The 10,326-nt window shown below is 34.6% G+C and overlaps 1 protein-coding gene across 1 annotated transcript; it reads left to right on the top strand.

The window, feature by feature from the left end:
• The first annotated feature begins 4,200 nt into the window (after positions 1 to 4,200).
• LOC107820960 (purine permease 1-like) lies at positions 4,201 to 6,568 on the top strand. The gene is made up of 2 exons (XM_016647326.2): positions 4,201 to 5,100; positions 6,100 to 6,568. Exons 1-2 carry the CDS (start codon positions 4,390 to 4,392, stop codon positions 6,445 to 6,447), a joined length of 1,059 nt encoding a protein of 352 aa, XP_016502812.2. The 5' UTR covers positions 4,201 to 4,389; the 3' UTR covers positions 6,448 to 6,568.
• Positions 6,569 to 10,326: the final 3,758 nt, after the last annotated feature.

Here is a 10,326-nt window from a genome sequence, read left to right as displayed (position 1 = left end):
AGTTGGAAAGCTATAGGCTAAGAGAGCCAAAACTTCCTCTAAGTAGCAGGCACTTCATTTAGATCCTTGAATGTTTTGTAATGACTGATTCAAACTTCACCTTTTTTTTTGTTATTTTTGTAGTGAATCAGTTATGAATGGTGCTGTGTTGATTCACCCCAAATTATTTTTTTATGAGCTTAATTTGTGGTGTAACAGCGTAACAACATTCATAAGTCTTTATGATTGTTAATTATCATGTCTTATATCCTTTAATTATCTATCTTTGATGAATCTCTTATGTGATTGTTGCATTGTGTTTTTAGTAAACTTCACGTATGTTTGAAGTGCAATTCCAATGACCTTATAATGTTTCCTATCTATTCATATGTCTTAATGTATCACTAACCAAAAACAGATGATCCCAAAAAAAAGAGACAGAGAGATTATAATGGACAATAGTCAAATTTACTTGATTGAACACAACAAGAATTACTACAAAAACTACATATTTGTTCATTGACAAACAAAAAACTAACTGAGTTGGGTACATTTTAGTGCACCTGCAAATTTTTCTACTACATCCACAATAACAAAGTTGCTGAAACTGGATACCAACTAACATTTAACACCCACACAACTTCATTTGATCAAGCCATTAATGTAATATGACAAAAGAAAAATGCAACTTCAACTTCAACACATGGTCGTCATGGCTACAAAACAAAAAAAATGCCCATGATAACAACGGAAGTTTTTTCCATCATTTCAAATTTGATTCCAAATTCGACACTTTCTTCTCCAAGCAAATCATTTTCTTCAAATCTGCAGCATTACTACCTAAGAATTCATCCAAGGTCTTCTTCAAATTATTCCTTTCTTTACGAAGGGAATTCAATAAAATCTTTTGAGTATGGATAAACATTGACACATGGGGCAGAAGTTCTTCATGACACTATTCCCAATAACGACAACCAATATCTTTAGGACGAGGACATTTGAAGAATGTACGACCACCATTTATACGTGTCGTAGCAGTAAACTGGTTAGCAGTCAATCCGCAAAAACTTGTGCGGGACTGACCTAATTCATGAGAAGAAGTAGAAGATTTCGACATTATAGAGGACTCCAACTTGATTTTGTTGAATTTGAGAATTCAATTTGAGAGGTGGGATATGGGAAATTTTGGTATACAAAGAGGAGAGAAGAACGATGGCTAACAAATAAGATACAATCCGTGTTTTATTTAGGTTATTTGTTTACGGGTCGGAGATGGAAGATTTTTTTCGGGCGGGTAAGGTTCACCAGATCGGGTATGTAAAAGGGGTATTTTGTTTTAAAATAAGCCAATAAGAAATTGCCACGTAATTAGTAATTAAACTTTTTTTTTAAATATGAGCCGTTCGTTGGAGTGGCATGTAAAGACCAGGAAAATAACGTTAGGGATACCAATGGCCCAATAGGTGGATAGAGGGTATTTTTAAGGAACTTTTACCTCCTATAGCAAAGGTTAACACCTTATTTATTCTAAATAAATATCATTTAACAAAAATATATTTTATTGATACATTTTAATATTTATAGCAAAATATCTAATTTTGGTTACCTCCTACTCCTAAGCCACTAAATACGCTATTTAGTTACACTATGTTCTTTCTCTCTCTACTTTGATACATGCCATTCTCTTCCCCCATTCCCTGAAAATATGATGCTCAATCTCAATCCATCGAGAAACCCTAGCAAGCATTTCCGAATAGAAGCTCCAGAAAGGACGAGTCGATCAAAAAAAGAATGAATCTTTCAATCAAATTAATCGAGATGAAAAAGAAGAATGAGGTAAATTTATCAGATACTTCTGCTTCAAAGATACAAAAGGCGATGAAGAAATCCGTTGCAAATACAAAAAAGACTAATCTTTTCAATCAAATTAGAAGCCCTAGTATTCAATTAACGTCGCTGATGCCTCACTTACCCAATTCGATCTCTCCACAAAAAACAATAGCCGTAACTACGATCTTGCCCTCAATGTCTCCATCAGAAATCCCAACAAACGAATTGGGATTTACTATGATTCTATTGAAGCTAGGGCTTTGTTTCATGGCCAGAATTTCTCCAAGTACAAATCTTGAACCGTTTTATCAGGGTCGCAAGAATACTACATATCTGAAAATAGTGTTCAAGGGTCAGAATTTGATTATCCTAGGGGATAAAGAGAAATTTTTTTTGTTAATATATTTCAATGTATTTTTCAACGTATCATGCTGTATTTTTATGTATTTCATTGTATTCATTGTCTTTTTTTTCATTGTAATTCAATGTATCTCGCTGTATTCCATGTATTTCGTTGTATTCACTGTCTTTTTTTCCATTGTATTTCAATGTATCCCGCTGTATTCTATCTATTACATTGTATTCACTATCTCACTATATGCAATGAATATGTTCATATTTTTTTAATTAATATAATTTATGTATTCAGATGTATTATATAATTTCTTTGAAGTCTGCTATGCTTTTTGGGGTATTTTTCGGTTGAGAATCTTTTTTATAACTAAAAATACAAAATTTGTGTGTTATAATTGAGTTTGTTGAGTTATATTAGGAGTCTATTATGTTAATTGATTCACTTTCCGTTTAAAAACAATGTAATCCCCTGTTTCACGTCATGAATACAGCCGATTACAATAATCTGTCCAGCTGTAAACCCACGTTTCACGCCGTGAATACAGTCGAATACACTCGAATACAACAGCTGATTAGCTTGACTTCCCTGATTCATGCCTATTTTTGCTATTGTATTCATGGATACAATAGCTTAAATACCTCTAATACATCTTATAACAAAAAAAAAACATATCTACAATCCATAATATAGCAAATGGTATCTATAGATAACTAATTACCACTAAAAGATAGTGTTTTATGAAAATTTCTCTATTTTTAACCCTGAAACTATAGTTCAGGGTCTGTTCTGGCCCTTTTCCGAAATGTATATATTTAGTATATGCTACACTTACAACTTGTTTGGATGGTTGTTACCCATTGTATCGTATCGTATTGTTACTTTAAATACAATGTTTGTTTTGATTGTTACTTAAAGTTTATTGTATCGTATCGTTAAATCCGTCGTTACATAACGACGAAATGTGTCACTTTATGTAACGACCGATTTGGTGTGGTCGCATCGTTACCTTGTCTTTTTCTCTCAATCTCACCCTCTATTATTATTAAGTTATTTTATTTTATCATTTATCCTACCTTTTTATATATTAATTTTACGTGGTATCATAATTTTTCTTTATAATATTGCAAGTGTATTCTTCATATTGCTGGTGCGTGATATCATGAAACGATGACAAACGACACAATGTATCCAAACATTGTATTTATCAAACGATACATTACAATACAATACAGTACGATACGATACATTATGAAACGATGCGTAACAACCATCCAAACAAGCTGTTAGAGAATCATGTATTAAAACTATGTATATTCGTATATTTATAGATAATTTTTTTTTTACTTTAACGCTCTTTTCTTTTTCATCATTTTAAAAGAAAATCTTATAACCATCTAAGCTCTAATTCAATTAAAACTGTTTTTATTTGTAATGTAGCCAAGATAGAATCATTTTGTATGGAAATACATAAAAAAAAAATTAATAACTCTTCTATCTCTAACTCTTCTATCTATAATAAATTATATAAAGAATTATTTCAAAATTGATTAATATGTGTCACTATAGTTAGCTAATATTTTAAAAGCTACAACATTGCTGATCAGCTCATTCTTAACAGTCTGGTTTTAAGCAGATGATCAAACAAAAAACCAAGACGCCATCCAACTTTGATTTTCTTTTTCTTAATTTCTTTGTTTTTATTGGTCGTGTTGTAAACATGTCTAACATTTATTTAAAAGTGCACATAGCCGAAACGGAGAGAATCTTTTCATATAAGAAAAGGTATTATTGTTGGCAAGTGGAAATGCAAAACTCTACCGACCCACTTATAATTATTCAATTCTTAACTAAAACCATGTTTGTCCCATCCTTGTTAAATTTAATCCATATTTTTGTCTTCACAAGTGCAAATGCAAAAATCAACGCTAACCAGTAGAATAGTCAAGGCTACTTATTTTTTTATTGTTATATCCTCCCCTTGTGAATCATATGAAAATTACTAGTACCACAATTAATTAAATCATAAGAAAGCCTTCTTAAAGTGGGGCCACTCCATGTCGTGAAACAAATCATGGGAATGACTAAAATGTTTCTCAATTATAAATAGCAGGCTGAAGATCTCATCACTGCTAGAGGTCCAAAAATCCAAACCTTAGTAGAAGAAGACCATTCAGCCTGAGCAGCAGACTACTCCAACTTAGTATCCAATTCGCTTGAGAAAAAGTATGGAACATCATGGATTAAGCACCACTATGAGGAGAATCCTCCTGCTCATTAACTGTTTAATACTCGCTGTTGGTATCTGCGGTGGTCCTCTAATGATGCGTCTATATTATGTTGAGGGAGGTTCAAGAGTATGGTTTAGCAGTTGGTTACAAACTGCTGGATGGCCATTCACCCTTATACCTCTTGCCATCCTATACTTGTGTCGCCGAAAAACCGAAGGCTCCAATGCCAAGTTATACTTTATAACACCCCGAATTTTCATCGCATCATTCGTCATTGGCGTTGTCACCGGTGTTGATGATTTTTTCTATTCTTGGGGTGGTTCAAAACTTCCTGTGTCAACCTCTTCACTTCTTCTTGCTGCTCAACTTGCCTTTACTGCGATAGGTGCTTTCTTCATAGTGAAGCTGAAATTCACACCCTACTCTATCAATGCGGTGGTTCTGTTGACAGTTGGTGCTGTTTTATTAGGTGTTCGATCTAATGGTGATCGGCCAGAGGGTGTGACAAGTAAAGCCTATATTCTTGGTTTTATGATGACACTTTTGGCAGCAGCTTTATATGGAGTCATTTTGCCTTGTATTGAGTTGATTTACTTGAAGGCAAAACAAGCTATTACTGCTACATTGGTATTGGAGATTCAAATGGTCATGTGTTTTGCTGCTACTGTTTTTTGTACTATTGGAATGATCGCCAATAACGACTTTCAGGTATCCCCCCCCCCCCCCTAAACTCATCACTACCTATGCATCTTACTCCATGTTGCAGTTATCTTACAATATTCTTTTGTGGGTTTAAATTCAATGCATTCTCAAACTAATTTTTTTTAATCAAGTCATTTACAAGAAAATTATAGGTAAATTTTATCATATATTAGTAATTGATAACCTTATAAAAAGAACTTTACAGTTTAAGGGTAAATATTTTGAATTTTCATTATTAGTCCATTTTAGATAAAATGACACAATTATACATTTGAAAGTATTTAACTTTAAACTTCTCGTTTTACCCTTAATAAGAAGTTTTTTTATAACTATACAATATTATGCTAGTTTAAAATAACAAATTCAAAAAGTCTTAAAGACACAAATATTTTAAAATATGTTGAAGACCCAAGATTCAATAAAAAAAACCTTAAATTTCAAGTCAAGACGCAAATTACGTCACATATATTGAAACCGAGATCGTAAAATATTTCTCATTTATTACCATTAGATCCCTAAGGCCTTCAAATGAGAAGTCTATTCAACTTCTCTTTAGGTGATGATCAATAGTCCATACAATTTCCCTCTTTAGGATTTCTTATATTCTTTTTTTCCCTCTTTTCATCTATTTTTTTTTTATTTCCCATAAAATTTTCTGATCTTAATGACAAAAGAGAACAAAAGCGTGTAATAGAAAAGTAATGAAGGGACTAGGTCGAAACCCTAAATTATTCATATCCCACATATACGGATGAAGACTCATTTGTCATGGAATTCATTTTTTAAATTTGGAATATATCAATATCGTGGGTTTAGATTGATTAAGATATTTTGCGTACATGCTCGTTTTACCCTTAATAAGAAGATTTTTATAACTACACAATATTATGCAAGTTTAAAATCACAAGATGATGTATCATAGATACTTCCTCGGTATTAATTTTGTTTTAGCTATACACTATCTTATTAAAGAGCAAGGATTAAGATATTGATTGAAATTTGCAGGCAATATCAAGGGAGGCAAAACAATTTAATCTCGGAGAAGCTAGATACTATACAGTGATAGTATGGACTACCATTATTTGGCAGTGCTTCTTTGTGGGTGTAATTGGAGTCATCTACTGCTCTTCTTCTCTAATGTCTGGGGTTATGATCGCAGTTCTACTTCCTGTTACTGAAGTATTAGCTGTAGTTTTCTTTAGGGAAAATTTTTCAGGTGAAAAGGGCCTCGCTCTTTTTCTTTCTCTTTGGGGTTTCGTCTCATACTTTTACGGAGAGTTTAGACAAACAAAGAAGCAGAAGAATAAAAATCCAAAAACTGAGATGACAATGATGCATACCGAGTCTGTTTAATTTATTGAGTCTGTTTGATTTATTATTCACGGCTATACGGATAAAGAGTTTGTATATTTTTTTGTAGAAAATAATATACGTTATTTTTCTACAATTGGTACTTTTCGTTATGTTTGTGAAAGGATTTCTTTCTTTACAATTTCTGATTTTCTTCTGAAAAGTTCTTTTATTCTCGTACTTAAACATGACTATACAACCCCAATATATACAAAGAGTTCCCAGATGTATAAGACTTCTATGCCCAGAGATATACAAGTCCTTTGGCTACAAGAATCCTAAAATATAGGAGTAGAGTCCATGTAGGATTATCCTCTACACTCCCCTCAAGTTGAGCAGGGATTGAAACCACTGCCAACTTGGTCCGCAACTGCAAAAACCTGTTCTTCGATAATGGCTTTGTCAATGCATCAACAAGTTGATCATGAGAGCTGACATAACGAACACATAAAGCCTTCGCTCGAACTCTATCACGAACAAAATGGAAATCAATTTCCATATATTTTGTTTGAAAGTGAAAGATGAGATTGGCTGTTAAGTACGTCGCGCTGAGGTTGTCACACCACAAAGTGGGAACAGAGGAAGTAAAACAGCCAATCTCTCGAAGAAGATGCTCAATCCAAGTGATTTCCGAGGTGGCAGTAGCTAGAGCTCTATACTCTGCCTCAGTGCTAGAGCGTTACACTACCCGATGCTTACATGAAGCCCATGAAATGAGATGAGAACCCAAAAGAATAGCAAACCCAGTAGTTAATTTACGATCATTTATGTCGCCTTCCTAATATGAATCAGTATAGCCATGTAATAAACTAGATGTGCCTTTAGCAAAGAACAACCCATGAGACGGGGTTGTCTTAATATATCGTAGGATGCGTTTAACAACAGTCCAGTGAGTGTCCATAGGGCAGTGCATGAATTGAGAGACCTTGTTCACAGCAAATGCTAAATCAGGATGAGTAAAGGTCAAGTACTACAAGGCACCCACAACACTTCGATAAAGGGTGGGATCAGTGAATTAAGATCCTTCAATGGAAGAGAGTTTTGTGGATGGACAAGCTGGGGTGGAAACAATGTTGCAGGAGTCCAATGAACACGTTTCAGGAGATCATCCATGTATTTTCTTTGCGTCAAATGCAACCCAGCACTCGTCCAATGTGCTTCGATACCCAAGGAAGTATGAAGGTGTCCCTAAATCACGAACTGCAAACTGTTGTTGGAGTTTAGTTACAAGTGAGTTTACAAGAGTTGTATCTGAACCTATTATTAAAATATCATCAACATAAACCAAACAAAATAGTTTTTTGTCACCAGTAGGTTTAAAAACAAGGAGCTATCAGTTTTGGATCCCAAAAATCCCAGTGAGAGTAATGAATAAGTGAGGTATCTATTCTACATTCGGGGAGCCTGTTTCAATCCATATAGAGAGCGTTTGAGAAGACATACATGGTCTGGTCGAGTAGGATCAACGAACCCGGGGGGCTGGGACATATAAACTATCTCGTCGAGATGACTATGAAGAAATGCATTGGAGATATCCAGCTGGGTGGTATGCCACTGATTTGTGACAGCTAGCGATAGCAATAACCGAATGGTTGCAGGCATGATAACTGGGCGGTATGTATCAAGAAAATCTACTCCCGGACGTTGATGATAACCCTTAGCCACAAGTCGTGCTTTGTAACGATCCAAAGATCCATCTGCCTTCAACTTTGTTTAACACACCCACCTGCAACCAATCACATTTTGGGATGGTGAAGGAGGAATTAGTTGCCATGTGCCATTTTGAATGAGAGCATTATACTCTTCCGACATAGCTCAATGCCAATTAATATCCTTAGCAGCTTGTGAATAGCAAGAGGGCTCAGGTGAGACTAATGTAGTTGCCAAAAAGGAAAAGGGTCGCTTCGGTTTCAAGTAGCCTGTTTGTGCTCTTGTAACCATTCCATGCATGGGTGGAACAATGGAGTTTCCAGGTCTAGATGGAGCAGCTGATGTATCAGACATATTATAAGAGGATGAGTCTTCACACAGAGGGACGCCCAGTGGAGATGAAGAGGCAATACTAGTACTTTGTCAATGAACAACACTATCAGGTGGCATAGGTGCTCATTGCGTGATAGAAAACAGAGGCAAGGGATTTTGGGTTTGTGCGGGTTTGCTTGTGATGAGTTAAGGGTTGATGGGGTCTACTGATAAGGAAGATTAACGATAAATGAAGGAGAGTTTTCCTTGTTTGAGGATTTAGGCAACACACCATCCTTTAAAGCAAAGGGAAATGCAGATCTCTCAAAAATTACATGACGAGAAACATAAACTTTGGAGGAAACCAGGTCAAGGAATTTGTACCCTTTGTGCAATTTACTGTACCCCAAAAAGACTTAAGGGTGAGATCGAGGTGAAAGTTTATCCTTTGTATAAGGACGAAGCCAAGGAAATCATAAGCAACCAAAGATACGCTACAGAGAATAATCCGGATCCATATGAAACAAAATACGATATGGTGATTGATTCTTTAAATGGGGAGTTGGCAATCGATTAATAGTATAAACAACAATTTCAAATGCATTTGTCCACAGGTAATGGGGAACATTGGCATGGTGCAAAGTGCATGACCGGTTTCAACAATATGCCTATGCTTTCTTTCAGCACAACCATTTTGTTCAGGTGTAGAAGGACAAGAGGAACGTTGGACAATTCCATTATCATACAAATAATTCGTTAAGGCTTGAAATTCACCTCCCTAATCGGCTTGGAAACATCTAATAGGGCGACCAAAATACTTTTCAACAATGGTACGAAATTGATGAAAAACTGAAAGTACTTCAGATTTAAAACGAAAGAAATAAATCCAAGTATATTTGCTAAAATGATCAAAAAAGATGACATAATAACGATAACCATCCTGTGAAACTACTGGAGCAGGGCCCCAAACATCCAAACATATTAAATCTAAAGGCCTTGTGGCCTGAAAACTAGACTCACTAAAAGGAATTTTGTGGCTCTTACTAACAACACATGTAGAACATATACTAGTATTTTTATGCGTTGATGAGGTGAGAGTAGTGGCTGGTAAAGCATGACAAACTGTAGGATAGGATGCATGAGCAAGACGAGCATGCCAAACTCCAAGGGAAGTTGCACATGAAACTGGTGATTAGATGAAATGAACCGATGGAACTAATTATTTTCAAATACTTGAAACTAAGCCAACCTTAATTACTAATAATTACGAAAGTTTGCTTAAGCTTGATCATTAATTTAAATAACCTATGGGATTAGTGTTCTTAGCCTTACTATATTGAATCGCGCTTCAAATATATCAAACCTACGGATTATACGAAATTACTAACCAATTATATTTGCCTAATACTTATGGATCTTTATTACTAAGAAAAAAAAATCACAAACTTCAAGTTACTTCTATTCCTATATTCGTGAGTTCAAAGCTAGATTTTACCAACCAATTAAATCGATCACCACATTAACTAATTACCAATTTAGAGTTGGATGTTATTCCGAAGCTACATTATTTTAAACATATGAATTAACAAAACTGAAACTGATAACTATGCAATTCCTACGGAAATACGTCCAATAGTTCAACAATCTAACAATTCTGCTCAAATTAAACAGGCCTACTGTATTGACATATATTCACGTCATTTTAAGGATCTTAGATCTGTAATCTAACGTTATGCCCTATCTAGCTACTAATCAACGATCTTACAAGAATAGTCTTAATACAACATGCCTCTACCCTTTATATAATTGGAAACACATAACTAATATCTAACTAAAATACAATTATTCTATAATTAAATACAGAAATCTTATGTCCATTTTATTTCAACTTTAATAATCAAACGTCGAGGTGATTCAAAG

The sequence above is a fragment of the Nicotiana tabacum genome, chromosome 22 (assembly GCF_000715075.1).
Source record: "Nicotiana tabacum cultivar K326 chromosome 22, ASM71507v2, whole genome shotgun sequence".
NCBI lineage: Eukaryota > Viridiplantae > Streptophyta > Magnoliopsida > Solanales > Solanaceae > Nicotiana > Nicotiana tabacum.
Note: the sequence above shows the minus strand (reverse complement) of the source record. Positions and strands in the feature narration are given on the sequence as shown.

Bases quoted from the DNA above. Each gene is read 5' to 3' on its own strand.
- LOC107820960 (XM_016647326.2), top strand. From the start codon at position 4,390: ATGGAACATCATGGATTAAGCACCACTATGAGGAGAATCCTCCTGCTC. The intron at 5,101-6,099 runs GTATCCCCCCCC...TGAAATTTGCAG, and splicing joins TCGCCAATAACGACTTTCAG to GCAATATCAAGGGAGGCAAA.